Source organism: Oculina patagonica, chromosome 3 (assembly GCF_052425735.1).
Source record: "Oculina patagonica isolate OP01 chromosome 3, crgOcupat, whole genome shotgun sequence".
NCBI classification, from domain to species: domain Eukaryota; kingdom Metazoa; phylum Cnidaria; class Anthozoa; order Scleractinia; family Oculinidae; genus Oculina; species Oculina patagonica.
In genome coordinates this window covers 16,443,953-16,463,818 of record NC_135760.1, presented here as the reverse complement: position 1 = coordinate 16,463,818, position 19,866 = coordinate 16,443,953, and the positions used below count along the sequence as shown (strand labels likewise).

At 36.5% G+C, this 19,866-nt stretch overlaps 1 protein-coding gene across 1 annotated transcript; it reads left to right on the top strand.

Annotated features, from left to right (window-relative positions):
• The first annotated feature begins 11,843 nt into the window (after positions 1–11,843).
• Positions 11,844–16,981, top strand: LOC144646968 (ectin-like). The gene is made up of 6 exons (XM_078506690.1): positions 11,844–11,885; positions 12,751–12,774; positions 13,629–13,854; positions 14,548–14,635; positions 14,938–15,090; positions 16,849–16,981. Coding segments are annotated over exons 1-5 (489 nt in total). The 5' UTR covers positions 11,844–11,884; the 3' UTR covers positions 15,088–15,090; positions 16,849–16,981.
• Positions 16,982–19,866: the final 2,885 nt, after the last annotated feature.

Sequence of the window (19,866 nt, the reverse complement as noted above, 5' to 3'; positions counted from 1 at the left end):
ACTTTTATGTGGAATCTGACCCACATATATTGGTCTAAAAAACAGTGTCGCAGATTTTTCTTTTCTTGCTCCATTTTTTTGTGAATTTTTAAACTTCAAGAAGCCCTAAAAATGCCATTTTTAAGTTTGAAAACTTATAAAAATATAATGCAGCACGAAATCTGAAGAGCCGAAGATGTTTCGACGTAATATCGATAAACGTTTGCTCATTGAGAATTGAAACATGGCAAACTCTGCAAGCTGCCGAGTGATTTTCGGTGGGGGCAGAGCCCGCACATTTATTTATTTATTTATTTATTTATTTATTTATTTGTGTGTGGGTTTGCTTGTGTCATGTGTAGGGCTTTCCACAAGTTGCTCGGCAACTTTTTGGCAACTTTTCATGTTTCGAGCAACTTTTTCCCCTTCGAGCAACTTTTTTCCTCTCGAGCAACTTTTTGCATTTTGGGCAATTTTCAGACCGAAGATCTCCGAAGATTATCCGAGTGTTTTTCAAAGGCCAACGAACGATTCCGAAGATTTACGAAGTTTGACGAAGATTTTCGAGAAACGTCTGAAGACGTTTCAACTTTCGGCTCATTCTGCATTTAAACATTACAAAAACTCCTCAGCAAACATGACGTCATCATTTTACAAATTTTCCCCTCGATATGTTATTTAGATATTTATTTTGCTGTAAAATTGTATAAAACTGCTTAGAAATCTTTGTTTTGTTTAGAAATCTAACCATCAAAGGGAAATTAGCATAGTTACATTTAAAGAAATTATCTTGATTAGAAGCAGCGTTTTGGATTTTTTGGAGCAACTTTCGAGCAACTTTTATTATCAGAAGCAACTTTTTGGATTTTTGGAGCAACTTTTGAGCAACTTTTTGAGAAATTACGGGCAACTTTTTGGGAGATCTCGAGCAACTTGTGGAAAGCCCTAGTCATGTGGTCTTCTGCGAGAGATCCTGGGGATGAGTCGGCGGTCTTGTCGAGTAGGCCATATTGGATTTTGGGGTGTCGTTTCGTGTGGTTTCTTTGATTTCAGCTGTTCCTGTAGTTGCTCGTCATTACAGCAGCTCACGAAGTCATACTAGCCAACATTTCGTTTGGCTGGAAGTCTGTGTAGGTTGCACATCAATTCAAGAAGAGCTTTTACGCTTACGCAAGCCAATATTGAGAGCCGCAGAAACAGCACAATTTAATACATTTGTACTTGAATCAGTCTATATGGCTATATGTTCTGATATATGTAAATTATTCTGCAATGCATACCTCTGGGGCGATATAATAAACAAACCATTTTAGTGCTGCTGGTTAAAAAAGAAAAAAAAAGGAAAAAAGAAAAAAATTGTCTCGTCTGGGATTCGAACTCGGGACCTCTCGCGACCTCTCGTTCCCCAGTCAGATGTGCTACTCTCACATACATAATAACGTAAGGCGAAAATATCGTATATCAATGTAATAGACATTCTGCTGTTTATCTGTTATCATGTGCATCAAAGGAATGAATTTGCAAAAAATCGCAAAGATTATTTTCCGCAATAAATAGCAGCCTTAAAGTAATTGAATGTACTTAATGAATTCACAAAAAAGAAGAATCAAATTTGAAATTATCAAGCCCCCACACGTACGCATCGCGGACTGTCTGGAATGTAAAAAATGCGAATTCATGTATTTTTCTTGACTGTTTGCTTGTATGTTTCTGACAATTTTGGTTTTATAAAGCTGACGCGGTAAAGTAAAATAATTAAAAAGCCAACACGACCTTCTCAAGGCAAAGTAGGAATGAACAAAACGAAAGAAAGTTATGCTGATTGAATAAACATGCGTTCAGTGAGTCATTAATTTTGATGACGATGGCAACTTGGCTCTCGCATTTGATTAACGCACTTCATCTTTCGTTAATCGGAGAGTTACACATTTAGAAACTTTAGGGTACAAGGAAGGTACTTTAATGTTCTCTTCAAGGATTCAACCTTTAGCTTAAAAAATCAGGCTCTCCTGAAAGCTACAATTTGTATTTAAGCTCAAGGTAATTAGAAGAATAACTTAAAATTCTGCGCCACGTTATATTAACAGAATATCATGTTAAAATGACAATCGCTTTTATGTCCGTTAGAAATGATATGCATGTGACGTGTTTCCTTAGCTTAATCAACATATCAATGAGCATTTAGTACATTACGTAGAGTGTGTTCTCGGAGAGCGGAGCAAAGAAGGGACCTCACGGAAACATTTGAAACCTTGGAGGAAACGTTTCATAGGTAAGAGTAATTTCAATTTTCCCAGTGATTACTCGCACGGAAAACGTTGTGCACAACTTAGTCTGAAAATGTATCGTATATTTCTCTCAACATTGCGTTATAAATAAATTCAAATACGGAACACTTACTTGTAAAGAAAGCACCGTTTAGAATTAAGATAGCATAATCTGTGAAAGACGAAGACCACTTTCTTAAGCCATTTGTTACAAATTTTAATTGAGTTCGTGCGCTTTCGAAAATCGATGAACTTTAACTCTATTTTTATTGCTTTCAAAAAAGATTAAGAAATACGTGAGCCAGATATGGACTTGAGTAAACCCCAGCGCAAACGTTAATACTTAGAGTTATTGACACCCCAGTTAAGAATTGGTTTTGGTTTTCTTGAAGGGAAACCAGAGTAAAATGCGGCTCGCCTTTCTGAAAAAATAAAATAATAGCCTGCTCAGGTAAAGAAAACACGAAAGAGGTGGTAATGAAGCAGATAGCAACAATGGGTGCTTAGGAAATGAAGCCGACGCCTAAAGCATGAAGGAAAGAAAAAAGTGTGAATTTAGCAATAGCGAGTCACTGAAGGCGCAAGCTGATTAGCTGCGCTGCTATTCATTAGCGAATAGGAAATTATTTCATGCGTAACAGCTGCGTGAAGAAATGTATTTCATTTTTGCATAGCTTAACGTTTCTGTACCTTTAACACCAACTTGTATTGCTATTGAAGCTCAATCGAAACACTGTTACTCCGTGTATTTTAATGTTGTTACTGCTAACGTTTACAGGAAGACATTAGTTAGTATTTGTATAAGGCGGTTTATCTCAACAACGTCGAGCACAAAAGAACTTGAGTAATTTTTTGGGGGTACTTGTTGCAATTGTGCTGCAGGTCCATTTTAAACAATTTGCTTGTTAAGCTAATGCGGTGGAGTAAAGTACTCAATTAAAAGGCAGCAAAAGTCTACCTATGGCTAATTGAAAAGAAATTAAACGAAACGAGAGAAAGTTATGCATAAACATGCACTTTAAATCAATGATTAACGCAGTCCGTTCTTCTTTGAAAATATTATTAAGAAACTTCAACAGATCCGTGCTTCCGTCTTAAAATTTGGCAGCTCGGGCGTTTTATAATCTAAGCTCATTTTTGAAGTCATTGAAATTCTTTTGTACAACGCAAATTTAAACTGCTCCGTTACGTTAGTAACAGATATACATGTGAAGCGTTTCTTCAGCCAAATCAACATATATTAATAATGAGTTTCGTAGAGCAGAGCAGTTAAAGGACCTCGCTAAAACGCTTGAAACCTTCAAGAAAACATTTCGTCATAATCAAATCACAGTGATTATTGCCAAGAAAAATGTTTCGTAGTAACTGAAGCGCCACTCCTTCAATACTGCGTTGTAAATATTTTAAAATCAAGACACGGTGTTTGTGACGAAAGCCATATAAGACATGAAATAGTAAACACTTTTTCTTTAAAGTCAAACAATGTTTCTACAAAACTAAAGTAAGTAAATAAAAGAAACCATGCTAACGTTTTCCCGCTAAATGGAGATAAAAATGTCAAAAAGCAAACACGGATTCGAATATTCTACACGAATAAATAATCTTTGCGATATTCTTTAAACGTCTTATAGTGTTGTTTTATAGTTTGTAAGTCAGATGTTCTTTTTTTTCTACCTGAACATTCTTCGCCGTAAAAGGAGTACAGGTATTGGGATGGGGGTTTGTTTATGGATATAAAGCTTCACGTATAAATTTAAATAAAAATCACGTTCTTTGGTGGTCTTTAATTGTGACGATCCCGACTGAAAAATGACAAACAGTTTCATGGCTGTTTTGTGCGCGCAGAGTAAATGATAACTAAGCGTAACAGACGTTTACGTTTGCACAAGATAAGTCTCAAACATTAACTAACAGTATCAGAAAGTAATTCCGATTGAATGAATACGAGAGCTTGAGGTTATTTCGTAATTAAAACGCACCATATGGTGGTCAGACTGTCTGGAATGTGAAAAATGCGAATTCATGTATTTTTCTCGACTGTTTGCTTGTATGTTTCTGACAATTTTGGGTTTTTATAGCTGACGCGGTAAAGTAAAATAATTAAAAAGCCAACGCGACCTTCTCAAGGCAAAGTAGGAATGAACAAAACGAAAGAAAGTTATGCTGAATGAATAAACATGCGTTCAGTGAGTCATTAATTTTGATGACGATCGCAACTTGGCTCTCGCATTTGATTAACGCACTCCATCTTTCGTTAATCGGAGAGTTGCACGTTTAGAAACTTGAGGGTACAAGGAAGGTACTTTAATGTTCTCTTCAAGGATTCAACCTTTAGCTTTAAAAATTACTCTCCTGAAAGCTACAATTTGTATTTAAGCTCAAGGTAATTAGAAGAATAACTTAAAATTCTGCGCCACGTTATATTAACAGAATATCATGTTAAAATGACAACCGCTTTTATGTGCAAAAACAAAACAAATTTCAACAAGTCCGTTAGAAATGATATGCATGTGACCTGTTTCCTTAGCTAAATCAACATATCAATGAGCATTTATTACATTACGTAGAGTGTGTTCTCAGAGAGCGGAGCAGAGAAAGGACTTCACGGAAACATTTGAAACCTTGGAGGAAACGTTTCATAGGTAAGAGTAATTTCAATTTTTACAGTGGTTACTTGCACGGAAAACGTTGTGCACAACTTAGTCTAAAAATGTATCGTATATTTCTCTCAACATTGCGTTATAAATAAATTCAAATACAGAACACTTACTTGTAAAGAAAGCACCGTTTAGAATTAAGATAGCATACTCTGTGAAAGACGAAGACCACTTTCTTAAGCCATTTGATACAAATTTTGATTGAGTTCGTGCGCTTGCGAAAATCGATGAACTTTAACTCTATTTTTATTTATTTCTAAAAAACCTTGCGAAAATCGATGAACTTTAACTCTATTTTTATTTCTTTCTAAAAAAGCTTCTGAAATACGTGAGGCAGATATGAATTTGCATGCGTAACCCCCCAGCGCAGACGTTAATACGTAGAGTTATTGACATCCCAGTTAAGAATTGGTTTTGGTTTTCTTGAAGGAAAACCAGAGTAAAATGCGGCTCGCCTCTTTAAAAAAATATAATAATAGCCTGCTCAGGTAAAGAAAATACGAAAGAGGTGGCAAGGAAGCAGATAGAAACAATGGGTGCTTAGGAAATGAAACCGACGCCTAAAGCATGAAGGAAAGAAAAGAGTGTGAATTCAGCAATAGCGAGTCACTGAAGGCGCACGCTCATTGGCTGCGATGCTACTCATTATAATTCTGAATGTAGCGAATAGGAAATTATTTCATGCGTAACAGCTGCGTGAAAAAATGTATTTAATTTTTGCATAGCTTAACGTTTCTGTACCTTTAACACCAACTTGTATTGCTATTGTATGAAGCTCAATCGAAACACTGTTACTCCGTGTATTTTAATGTTGTTACTGCTAACGTTTACAGGAAGCTTAAGACATTAGTTAGTGTTAGTATAAGGCGGTTTATCTTAACAACGTCGAGCACAAAAGAACTTGAGTAATTTTTTGGGGGGTACTTGGGTAGTCGGTGGTCTTTTGATTCCTTTAAGCATTTAAGCGATCAAACTTATTAAGAGTGGGTTTCTTAGGCTGCATTATTTGGCTCACTATTTGAACGGATGGTTGCGGAGAGAACGGCTGGGTTTTACAATAACAATTCAGGACACATTCAGGACGATAATCAAACCTTTTCTTCAAATGGTGACTCTGATAAGAGGCTAAAAACAACAAGAAGACGTGAACTGTTACCCTTACTTGATAGTATCATCACAATATATTTGAGCATTTTGGATAAAATAGACTCTACCATGCATAGTTAAGAAATTTCAAATTATTAACGGCTCTCGAAGGAACTTATGCAACACCATAACATATAACCAAGATAAAAAGCCATTGTTTCACTTGATGACGATTTGATAACAAACATTTTCATCTAAATATAACTCTAATAACCAATGAAAACATAAAACAGAAAACTAGAAAACCACCCGATTTTGCAAAGTACTCAAAATGAATAAAAATGTGCTTTAAACCCGTAAAAATAAAAAATAAAAGTTGATTTTTGGTAACAGAAACACGCAAAATTACAAATTTGGGAAAACATGCCTGTCAAAATGCCGTTGCCATGGTTATGTCAAGTTCCTGACACATCATTCAACCCTAGCAAATTGTTGCCAGATAAATTTTAGGAAAACTCAGAAAGTTTGGCAGCGTTTGGTTAAATGTTAAAAAAAGTTATAAAAGTTCAAAGCCAGCGCGGGCCTCAAAAGCCCCCCCCCCCGGTCTGAATAGGGTTAATTTTATGTGCCATCGTCCACCACCTTCAGTTTCATCAGTCGATCATCAGAGAAAAACACCCAGCGCTGAACGAGGAAAATTTGTAATGATAACTTATGTAATTACAGGGATATGAAATTCTGCTATATTACTAAACTTTTTAATCATTGTTTTATGCAGCGTTTGAAGGGGCGAATGGAAAACTTTATTTCGCACTATGTTTTGTAAATCTTTAACTCTTCCGAGTTTTTCTACTTTTGCGACCTACTATTTTAAAATTTCTTAAATTTTTTTTTTAAATTTTTTTTTTTTAGGTTTTTTGCTCATTTAAAAAAATAGACGTAATATGCTTTTTGTTCACATAGCTCCAGAACTCGATCTTTAACAACTTGCAAATTAAGTTAATATCTAAATTTTCATAATACAGTCCGACCTCTATTAAGCGGCCACCCAGCATTAAGCGGCCACTTTCCAAAGTCCCGATTTATTTGTCACTAAACTGCTGTATTTGACACCTCTATTCAACGGCCACCTCTGTTAAGCGGCCGCGGCCACCTTTTTGCTGTCGCAAGTGTATTATTTTTAAGTAATTTTACGATCGCAAAAAAAAAAAGTCTGGGGAATACATGTACAACTGGTGTATCCTTATGAAAAGGACATACACATCTTTATTAGCATAGCAAGCTATGTAATAGTTAAGATTTTAGTGGCATCGTCTTAAGGAAGGTATATTCAAGGGTTTTAGTTCACGAGCCTGGTCTGGGCGATTCTTTAGAAAAACGTTTATTTTTTACATCAAAAGCAGTAAATACAATATGTCTATGTTTTTGACCAAACGTGAGGTCAATAGTCCTTTTTTGCTTGTTTTAACCGAAAGTCAAGGTCAAAGAACACACAAAAATTATATTTTCCAAGCTTAAATTTTTTTTAAACCTTAGAAAATGGGGCCGAACAAAAGGTTGGCTTTTTCTTGCTTAAATAAGGGGAAGGCCGAAAAACGTTTCTGCCTTTTGGGCCTTGGGTAATTCTTTATCTTCCACTTCATTTATACTTGCAATATCAACTTATTTTTTGTTTGAGTGGCAAAATAAATAAATAAAAATAAAATAAATAAAAAACTTAAAATTAAATAAATAAAAAACTTAAAATTAAATAAATAAATAAATATTTTAGCTTTGTTTTACGAGGGTAAAACAATATACAGTATTACGACTGAAAAAAGTCGCCCTCAGATGCCCGATTGTATTGAAGTGAGAAAAAAGGTTTTTGTGGAGGGAGGAACTAAGAGGGATAGCCAGGACAAAAATTCCTCGGAGCAATGGCGGTAGCCAACAACAAACTGTGACGCCAATACAGTCAACTCTCTCTTAACGGACACCTATATAAGACGGACACCTCCATAAGACGGACACCTGGTTATAGTCCCTGCCGTTTTTCAGTCATTTTACTGTAAGAAAACTCTCTGTAAGACGGTCACCTCTCTAAGACGGACAACGGACACTTTGAAACCGCCAACCAACTGGCACTAAAAGTTATTTTTTCGTGAATAATGCTTCAAAACTTGTTATCGACATATAACATAGCAGGTCAGCGCCTTTAGAATACCAAATTTATCAAAAAACAATCCGCTAAAACGCATTACTTCTCTGCTTAAACTTGTAGATTTAGTTTTCTACTTACAGTATCACCGTTTGTTATTAACAAACAAGTCGAATCTCTGACATTATATTTGTTCCACTTTATAGGTTTTGCTAACGTAAGCGACTAAAACAGACGTGTATTCGTTGTGCATAGCCGTTTAGCTATATCGTCTTAAAGTTCCTGGTGTCACGTTACCTCGACTATCTATAAGGCGGAAACCTCTATAAGACGGACAGTTGGGGCCGGTCCCGACGGTGTCCGTCTTAGAGAGAGTTGACTGTATTCAGGATTCGAATTCGGGCCACATTGGTAGGAGATGAGAGCTCTCATCCCCTCGCCATCCCTGCATCATCAAAACTTAACCTTTTTTTTCGATTTCAGGAAATTTCAAGAACGATGTCTTTTTTCTTTATTGGTTTGTTCCTCGTTGCATTTCAAGTCACCTGTCATGGCGCCCCAGAGCGCTTGTTCCCAGTACCAAAACGTCCTGTGGATATCTCTCAAGATGAGACACCTGTGGATAAACGCGCTAGTAAGTAATTTTAATTGGCCCAGGTTACAAAATATTTCTTCCGTTTAAAGCTAGAATACCATGAATATTCGATAAAAGAATTGAAATCAGTTGATCTAAAAGGAAAAACGGGAAAAAGTAATCAGGGATATATTCAAGTCAAAATTAGCGTTAGACGAAAAACAACAGTCTCTTAGGGACGGACCATTATTTTTTTGGAGGGGGGGGGGGATGAAAAATATTGAAAAAAATTGTTTGCAGGGCCTGGAAAGACAAAATAAATTGTTTGCAAAAACGATTTGTATGACAAAAATTAGTAAGAATTTCGAAAAAAAATGTTTGCAGAGGTGCATAAACTAAAAGAAAATGTTTGCAGAGGAAATTTTTTCACCCCCCCCCCCCCCCCCCCCCCTCTTAGAAAATTATGGTCCGTCCCTTAGGACCACCTAAATACATATCAGGGGCAGTGCATTTATGGTATGTGTCAGTTTCTTTTTAATTACGACATAGCCAAAGCTTCGCGTGATCTTCCTACCTGTGCATCTATAAAGGTGCCCGAACAAAAAGGAGACATGTCGCAGGGACCTCGTGCATCAGTCAAACAACACATGATTTTGTCCCTGCGACATGTCCCCTTGTATGCGTGGTCGTTTTTGCACCGTTCACATGGGTTTAACGGAAATATCTCGTTCGTCTTTCAAGAAATCCAAAAACGCTTTCATTACCCCATATATTTTACCCCATGTGTTTGGCGGTGTTTTGTAGATTTTGAGGTGATTTCGGGGGATGTTGTTCTTTAAAATTTTAGGTGAGTTTAAAATAAGAAATTTTTAGCTAAAAATTAAATTACGGACACCAGACAGTCCCCTGATCATGACAACCTAGAGTGCTCTTACGTGGGGGTCAACTGCCTGGTAGTGTTTCATTTTTTTTCTTCAATCCCTTCTTTAAACCTTTAAGTAATAGTAATCAAGACGTAATTTAACTCACACAAGATGTTGTGTGAGTTAAAACGTGCCTCCAAGAACGAAACGCGCCTTTAAAGAAAGCTAGTAGCTAGTTAACCACTTCTGGCCCTCGGTGTCTGATCAGCCGTTCACTTATAAAATGTTACTTTGGTACATTCAATTTGCAGTGTGCACTGAAAACCAGCTTGACCAAAGCTCAGGATGTACTCAGTGGGCTGCAGCCGGTTACTGTGCTAAAAGTAGCCCATACCATAATTTTATGCAAAGCACCTGCTACGCAAGCTGCGGCAACTGTGAAGGTAAGTAAAAGACAAAATATAGGCATACATAATACCTAACAGCGTTCATTGATTATAAAAGGACAAATTATTGGAAATTTTCACGTAAATCTGGAGGAAGGGGCATAATTTTGGAACAAACTACTTATATAAGAACCTGAAAACATAAAACCATATAATCTTCTTAAACAATGTTTTTTTTTTTTTTTTTAAAAATCACTTTTAAATATATTCACACATTGTTAACAGTTTTAGTACTTTAGATTAGTTTGTAGTATGTTAATCAATACATTGATTCTTATTATTTATTATTTATTTTATTCATTTAAAAAAACTTTTTGTGCGAAATCATGTGTAATATTAGCTAGATCAGTTAATCTAAGATAGTACGCGCGCTCTCATTGGTCGATAGGTGAGTTTAGATGAGAGTATGTAAACACGGTTGTGACGTCACGCTTTCTGTGTTTCCCGGCACAATTAAAAACTGTCAAGTGTACAAATATTAAAGAAATGAAAAAAAATACAAATTTTAGTAAATAATAAAGATGGTAAATTTAAGCTCGGTAATAAATTATGGAGATGGAATATTCAACATGACTCGAGCATGGGACAAAGAAAAATTCCGAGTCCCCGACGGGAATCGAACCCATGGCGTCCCAGACACCGGAGACAAATTATGCTTAGCTTGATGTGTGTTCCGGCTTTCTCTTCCCGTAAGAGCTCGAAGAAAAAAAAGCAAAAGAAGGAAGAACCACAGCCCTTCACCTACCTTGATAATCGTGAGCTAGACGAGCTCGTGGAAGGAGCTCAATCGAACGACAAAATATGCAACAAAATACGCGGTAAACATTTTTCAAGTAAATTTTTGTATCCAAGTACTACAATAAAATTCCCTTTAAGACATTCTTTATTAGGAAAAAAAAGCTATTACAAAAAAAAACGTTAACGCACACGAAAGTATATGTTGCAAACTGTAAATCTTTAACCTTAAATTCAAACTTTGCGCTGCCTATCGATTGCAGTCTTTTTGCCGTCAAATCTGCTTAAAATGACGCTTAAAATGCATTTTCTCTGAGATGTTCTCAGCGTAAAAATTCTACTGCTACGTTGGCAATAATAGTCGTAAACTTTTTTTTTTCAAGATGGGCTTCGGGAAGAGGAAAAATGGAGATATTTGTCAGAAAATCAAAGCAGATTTTGATGTCAATTTGAGATTTATTCTACGCTTGAAGCACATTACAAAGACGGAGGAAACGAAAGTAGAAGAAACTGAACTTGTTTGAATCGCTACAATGTATCTGAATAATACCCCGTGCAATGTGCTATGATTCTTAATTATCCAGCCAAACTTCACAACGATGAGACTTTTCAACTATGTTATCGGGCTTCCAAATCACTCAGGCAAGTTCACTTCTCTTTCAAGAGCGTTTCCAGCTTAAAATAGCTCCTCATCTTGAAGTTCTCTCCTTATAGAGCCGAATTTTTAGCATTTATTTTAGTTTTTACCAAACGTTCCGTATTTTACTGCAAGATTTACGTGAATTCGCTCTTATCGACACGACGGCGCTACTTGCCACAAAGTGTACTAGAACACTTATGACACGAATTTTGATTGGTTCATGCGTTGTCATATGCGCGTTTTGAGAAAATCTATTTCAATCAAGAAGTAAATAAACCAAATCCCCTTTATTTGTCGAACTATTTTTGCGAAATATTTATAAAAAAATAGAGGACTTTTTTGCGTCTTAGGTTTGGATAACTGTCTCGAATTCTCCCAACCCCACTCTTATTTAGATGAGGCTATATATGTAAACACGGAAAATGTATATCCATCTACTTTATTTAAGTTATAGTTAACTAACTTATTGGGATCTTCTTAGAAAAGCTCAGGAGTAAGATAGTGAGCATGAGGTCTGATTTACAACTGTTTATTTGCTTATCTAAGCTCAATTGTTGAACAGCTAATTTAAAACACTCATCTGGTATTAAACGCTATCCAGGTATTATTTCTCCATGACCAGTTCATCAAACCATAAAACTTCCCCACTTTCCACTCCCTCGCAAAAATTTATATTTGAAAGCTTTATTATAATGTAAAAGCAAAAAAGTTCGACCAATCCCTCCTCCATTATCCATTCAAGTCACTTTAGACATTTCTACGTTTCTGGACAGAAGAGGCAACACGATTGTGGACCTTCAGAAACTAAATTGAACAAAATATGGCCTTAAATCGTGGAGATAAACTGCATCGAAACTGTGGAACTCTTTACCAGGCGACACAACAAAAATAAAAACTTACACGATTTTTAAAACGAATTTAAGGACATTAAATCTTACAGGACTTTGACCAAGAAGTTTGTCAATTTGTCTATCTTACTGTTTATAATAATATTTTAAAAATTTTTCATTTTGTAAGTTTTAAATTTTTTAATTTTTTTATCTCAGTTAGATAATATTGTAATCTGTTGTTATTCTTAATTATAGCTTAATTTATTTTTATACACTTCCAAGAAGTTTTTATTTTCAATTTTGTTTTTTTGTTTCGTGGCGCACCTGCAAACTAGCTCTTCAGCTAAGCATGCTGACCACGTTAAATAAAGATTGATTTTACTTAATTTTTTTTTCGATTTTTTTGAAAAAAGGTTGATGCTTACACACTATTTCAAGAGTTAAAGAGCTAATGCACGCTCCTTTCAGTAGCTAATTAAAACAAGCGCTTTGTGTACTCTTAAAATTAAAGTTTATTATTGATATTTGTGTTTCAGTGCCACCCACTCCAGTCCCCAAAGGTGAGTTGAAACAAACAAACAAACAAACAAACAAACAAACAAACAAATGCATATGCACGCAAATTAAAACTATTCAACAACGAAATAACACGAATTTAGAAACACGTGAAAGATGAGCTAGTGAAAAAACAGTAACGAAGGACTCATATAATAATATGAAATGTAAATTAGTGAGATAAATACATTTTTTTTCTTTTTTGGGGCGCGCAGGGGGGGGGGGGGGAGGTGACTCTATTGTTTCCAGTTGTTTATTCGTGACCGACTCATCACTGCCAGTTTGACGTCACATAGCAACGCGCGAGCGATTCCCTCGGTTTGGTCAGATGAGCGGGATTAAATTGTGAGTACGCCACAGCAGAGGTCCAGAAAGGCTTATCATTACTGCTTATATCGCTATTGTTCGCTAATTCTTTCCCAGTAGTTAGGTTTGATGCCTTAACTTTCTGTGTGTATGATCTGTTTCTGTTTTTTTGCGCATGTTATCATGTAATTTGGTTATTATTTTTAACTCTTGAATGGGACAATAGGCAGGACCGCCATTTTGCTTTATGGTCAAGCGAAGTCCATCACTAACATCCATTTTAAACATATTTCCAAGAAAAAGCAGTTTATAAATACATAAGCAATTAGAAAAAAATGATTTTTTCTTTTCTTAAGTTGTCATGTTCATGTTGTTATGTCCTTTGTGTGAAAGAGGCTTTACTTTTTAAACTACGATAAAGAATAGCTTTTTCTATGAGAACGATAACGATAAGAATATATACCACCTATTTTGTAAGTCTCTGTACATGAATTAAACCGTTAAGTTTGATTATGGTGAACGTGCATATATTAACATTTTTCTGAATATGAAGTGGACGAGGACGCCTGTCTGCAAGCCCATAATGCCAAGCGCGCTCTTCATCAGAACACGCCTGCGCTGGTCTGGGATGCCACACTGGCTCAACATGCTAAGGACTGGGCCGATCACCTGGCAGAAATAGGGTCTCTACAGCACGCGCAGGTCACTGGACAAGGAGAAAACCTGTACTGGGCAGGAGGCTCATCAGTCGCCTCATGTGCTGACGCAGTGCAGTCTTGGTAAGTGCCATACAAAGTCAAGACAACAACAGTAGAACCCGGTAGTTGATCTCTGAAGGAAAACGGAAAAATCATTTCCAGTTAGCGGGGCTTCGGGGTATCGGGGTCGATTGAATATTCAATTTGCCATGTTAATAATTGATAGTTTACTGATTTTATAGCACTTTAGTAATAATTTCGCATGAGTTTATCAGTGGTCTATTTTCCAGTAAAACACTCGCGTCTATATAATAAATGGTCCTAAGTCATGTCGTAGTGAATGTGGGAAGCTTGTCGTATGCGAGAAAGTTTCACCGTGTTAAAAGTAAAAGTAAGTAAAATTTACATTTTAGTGTTAATGTATTTAGCCCTTGTGGGCTTATTGGGGACACCAATTAAAATACCTAAAAAACTATTAATAATACTAAGCCTAAAATCATTTAAAATACTTAACTAAAAACTAATATTCACAATATCTTCTAAGCGCTACAGAGCTTACAGCAGTTACTATTGTATTCTACATAGTCCGATAGATTCAGTTTCTAATTTTTGTTCTGAAAGTTGCTACTGTTGGCGAGTTTTTCAGGTATTTGCTTAGTTTTGACCATAGGAATGGTCCAAGATATCTGATACAATGTTTCCCGTAGTGTTAAGACAAAAATCCCTAACTCAAACAAGCCGGCTTGTATTGTTTTTTTTTTTTTATTCATATAGGTACAACGAGGTTTCTCTTTACGACTACAGCAACCCTCCAGAGATAAGGCAGGAGTTTAACGCTGGTGGCTATGGCCACTTCACCCAGGTATTTATACCTGTATCTATATAGTACACTCAACAAAATTGCTAAATTCTGATGTAGACGAGAGCAGTACAATTAATCCCAAATTGTACTGCCTAGAAGTATCTATTTTCGTTCTGAAGTTGAACCGAAGTATTCCGAAGATTTCCGAAGTCTTCCGAAGACTTTCGAAATTTACCCGAAGATGAATATTGCCGCCAAAATCAGGACTCTGCAAGTAAGGAGAATGGCACCTTATTAAAAAAGTAACTGTCATTAGAAGAAAGTAACTATAGTTGTACTTATTGAAAGAGTTTGCATTGCAGGTGATCTGGAAGGGAACTACCCGCGTGGGAGCGGCTCTCAAGAAGATAGTGAACAGCCAAGGCTACACTGAGACTTACATTGTGGCACGCTATTCCCCACAAGGAAACATAATCGGCCAGTTTGACGCAAACGTTAAGCCAGAAAAATGAGAAGTAAGTATCGCTTTTTCGATAAAGTTATTGCGCACGTGAATTTGATTTCTCCGTGATATAGAGATATTTATTTTTGATTTGACTCTTTTCCACGCAACAAAGTTCCGATCTTGGACCCGCACATCGCATCTGAGCTTATATTACCGAGCAGTTACTGAAGCCTGCTTTTTAGGCTGATGAACTTAAAACGCTTTCCAAACTATTTTCAGTTTTTCCATTTTGTTAATTATCCGCCAAAAATATCGGTTTTGATCATCTTAATAAAAACAGTGAAACACACAAAAAAAACTCCCTTAATAATACAATCGTATACAATTATAAAACTTGCAAACGAATTTTCGAAGAGTAGATTCCTACCGTTAAATACTTTTTTAAATAGCCTCAAATAATCGGGTTGGGTAATAAATATAACTGTTGTCACAAGATCGATCGCACATAAATTCCTCGTTTCGGTGGTATATCAGGCGAGTTTGGTCGAGCCATGGTTCGTATTTTGGTGAGACCAAACGATCCTGATAGGCCGCCGAAGCGTACCAAAAAAATACGATTAGGTATTTACCGTACCCAAATTCAGCCAAAAATCTGGTTATATTTATTGCTCAGTTGTCAGTTGAAGCCATGCTTGCAAGCTACGTACTGCAAATTGTATTGACTTGGTCTTCAACACTTTTACCAAGTTCCTTTTCTGCTCTTTTTCACTTTCCACTCATTTGTTTAGAGTTTCATTCTCTAAACTTTCAAAATCAAAATTTAGCGATAAGTTTGGAAATTGCGACTGCATTTGAATGTCTTAGTACTCGTCGGAAAACATCGCGCAATTGGCGAGCGCACTCAACAACAACAACAACAACAACAACGACAACAATCTTTTATTTCGTGCCCAGAAGAGTTACAATAAAATAAATAAATGCAAGAGGAAAAATTAACAATAAAAAATAGCACAGCCACTTAGAAATAGCTAAGGCTAATCGAGCTAAGTGGCTGGGCCAAGCGGAAAAAATATTGCAATAAAGTTAAATAAAGACACGATTTCCATTCACACACACACACACACACAGACAGAGAACAAAAAAAAGAAAAGTGTATGTACACACAGAAAAGAAAAATAGAGTTCATCAATGTAACCAGTAAGTAGTTGGAGATAATAAATTCTTTTATGAGATTTTTGAAACAAGCACGACTCTTAGATTTTAGTGAGTCATCAATGGAATTCCAAACTTTAGCACCGAAAAAACGCACTCAAGTTTTGTTTTGGCGGGAAAGTTTTTATTTTTTTACGACCGCTGAACACCGCTAAATTAAAATTACGCGGTTCTGTTCTATTGGTAAAACCTCTTTTCAATTAACAGTACAGTAACAATACTTTACTTCAAATGATCGCGATATCGTGGCATATCAGGTCAGTGACTTGAAATCGTAAGAAATCAGGACAGTAGATCGCGCTTCTGACTGCCTACTTGCGAATTTGGGTACGGTTAGTTTTGAGAGAACACTTCTGAAACAAAAAACAGGAACAGTAGCTCACAAAACAGTAGTAAATGCATGCTACACTAGAGGACCAGTAGAATTACAAGTTTATGAGAGCTTTCGCATTCCTGCAATTATGTTATAACCATGAATTGCCCCAACTGTTTTGTGGCAGTTGCTTTGTCATAATATTTCAACACAAAATTGTGATTCACAGAGCATTTGTTATCAACAGCGAAAATATCCAACTCTCTGAACTGATGATGGCCTGTTTTTATTGTCATCTTTTAGATTTGAGCTTAACCTGAGGGAAGCCATTTAAAGAGATCTGCCAGATTTATAGAATGGCGATCATTGGGGCAAAAGTATTGAAGTTATTGTAGTAGATCTAGACAAAAAAATCTCAATAAAAGTAATGTGTGGGTAAATTGAACAGTATGTGCGCTTGTTTATGGGTCTATAGGGTTTTATTTATGGTTTACTAAAAGCGCGACTCCTCCGTTAGCTTGTGAAAAGACTTAATAATACGTAGGGACGGGGAAAAGAGCGATGGGCTAGCTAAGCGAGAGGAATAGGGGAGAAGAGAGGGGAAGTTAAAGAGAACGTTTGCGAACCAGCTTTTGCTATTTACTAAATCACTTATTTTCTCTTGGAAATATCTGAAGTCATTTCGAGTTGGCTAGGGCTATTTCTACTCCCCCTGGATAGGATGCTATAGCCCATCGCAAGGTACCCCCCCCCCCCCCCTCCTTAGCACGATTTTGCCGGTAACAATTTTTCCATGCAACTGGTTTGAAAAAAGCACAATGAGAGTAAAGTGCCTTGCCCAACACAATGAACCCGGCCAAATCTCGAACCTGGAATGTCTGCTCCGGTGTCTGGCGCGCTAACCATCAGGCAACTGCGTAAAATATGATTGGATAAAATATGAAATTCGATGTAAAATATGTTTTTTATGCTGCATGCGTCGAAATATTTTCCTCACATCTTTTTTTCCTGGGCAAAAATGAGTCCTTTTCGTATGTAGTATTTTTTTTATAGTATCGTTACTCCGTGAACTCGCTCTGTGTTTATTTAAAAATGCTGTCGTTTCAGGACAGGGGAAAATCATCAAGGTAAAGAATATATTTTAAGTGTCATTGTCAGTAAGAACCGGGCAAGCTCCACGGTTCCACGATTCCCTTCAAACGTTCAGCGTTTTTCTCTATTGGATAAGATTAGGATCGGTGCTATTCTTAATAAAATAAAATAAATTCCTTCGGATTTTGACCACCCCCTAGTTTTTGGAGTAAATTAAGCAAGACACGGTGGCAAATTTATGTCAACTTCAACGGCTAATTTTATTAACGTCTGATGAGCCTTGATCATTTTTACGACTGTTATATATTGTCCGGCATATAAACAACTTATGTCTGTGACATAAACGATTTGGGATAAAAAGCTTTACTTTGGCTTGACTCCAAATATTAGCATTTTTTGGTTATCAGATACAAAAAAGGGGGTTTTAAAGCTAAATTTCTCCAAAGTGCGGCAGTGTCTTTTGAAACCAAATATATCTTTTATGAGTCCGTCCGTAAGTCTAACTAAATTCGCAAACTCTCATTTGGCAAGTCAAAATCCCGTCGCGTGAACTTTCTCACGAATTGTCCTAATTTGCATAATTGTTGATTTACTGGAAAATAACACGCTTTTTTGTTTCATGTTGAAGGTGCTTATTAACTTCTTTTTTAAGTATGAATAAGCACGAAAGACTACTTTTTGAGAATAGTAGGTTAACTATTTACGCCAGTAAATTTATAGGAAAAACCTAAGTAATAAACCCGGCGTAAAACAAATGTAAGTTGATTGGTTTACGTGTTTTTTTTTTTAACTCTGTGATTTCATTAAAAGTTTGAATTGAATAAGTTGACTTCATTCGTTTGTTTTGTGCTTGCCTACAAAATCGGGTGACGGATATCAAATCGGACTGGGTATATTCGCTGATACCCGTCGTCCGATTTTGTACCACGTGATGCGTTTTGCCCAATGAGCGCGCGAAAAATTAATGGGTGGGATACTAAAACCTGATAACTATTTCGAGTACAGGCCTCCGTTGTAGAGATTGTATTCTATTTCTATACGTTGTAATAGAATGCTCAGAGCGACTGTAGGAACTGCATTTTGGGGGTTTCATATCGTGTTTTTGCAGAGTTTTACTTTGTGGTCTGCACCAAAAAAAATTCAGTGAGAGTATCTCGTACAAATAGAAACCCAAACGCTTTTGAAAAGCAAATTTTCATCAGTTTACAGCTTTGACATATTTCGAAAAGCTGCGTGCGAAGTAATTGTCGTATCGTCCGCATACAAATCAATATTAGATGAACTAACATGTAAGGGTATGTAGATGATAAACAACAAAGGGCTAAAGTTAAAAGGTGCCTATAGCTAGCTGATGTCGTACATTTTTTAACTGATAGAGTCTAGCTGAAATGCAAGGAAATCAATAAAATACCTTCTGTGCATTTATTCCAGTATTTTTTCAGTTGAATCTGGTCATAATATAACATTAAGGGAGGTCAATGTTTGGTAAACCGGTTTCCGTTTTCGTGACGTGTGGCGAGGCTAGTGACGAAAGCCAGCCAGCCACGCTACAAATCAAGGGGGCAGCGAGGCAGAACTTGGTAGTTCCGGCCAGTGTAAAACTGCTCGATCTGCTCGGCTACTCTCTGTAAAGAGCCAACCTCCTACCATTTGTGTTATTTTTGTAAGTTGTGATTATTTCATCACCAGTCTGACTTTTGAGTCTGCGAGTACTATATTCTGAGGTACATTAAGAATGCCAGCAAAGGAAACGCATTGGAGATAAAAGCATTCCTTGACGAATGATATCGTGCGAGAATTAACGCAGTTTTGGCGAGCAGTTTTTGCGCCAACGTTTTTTTCTTCATTTACAACAGTGCAACGCACTGTAAACCGTAAAGCGCCAGTAATATCTGCGATTGTCTGGGTCCTGTACTAATTGAAGTTAAAATAATACACAGTAAACATAGCTAGAAGAGCAGATCTGCAAAGCAACACATATTGAAGCCTTGCTAATTTATCTTTTGTACAAAATAAAACATCGAGGGACGTAACTCCGCGGTTTTACGTTTTACATATATTTCATAGGGTATATTCGTGTTTCGTGATCGGCTTTTGTTATTTCCCGTGAAATGTAAAATGGCTATTTTTTCCTCGTGAATCGTGATTTCCAAAGTAGTCGTTAAGCATAAATAGATTGTGCTCGGCAACTTTTGAGCAACTTTTAGCGTTTTAAGCAACTTTTTGTAG

Coding starts and splice junctions, on each gene's coding strand:
- LOC144646968 (XM_078506690.1), top strand. Junction 13,855..14,547: donor GCTGACGCAGTGCAGTCTTG/GTAAGTGCCATA, acceptor TTATTCATATAG/GTACAACGAGGTTTCTCTTT. Junction 14,636..14,937: donor GCTATGGCCACTTCACCCAG/GTATTTATACCT, acceptor TTTGCATTGCAG/GTGATCTGGAAGGGAACTAC.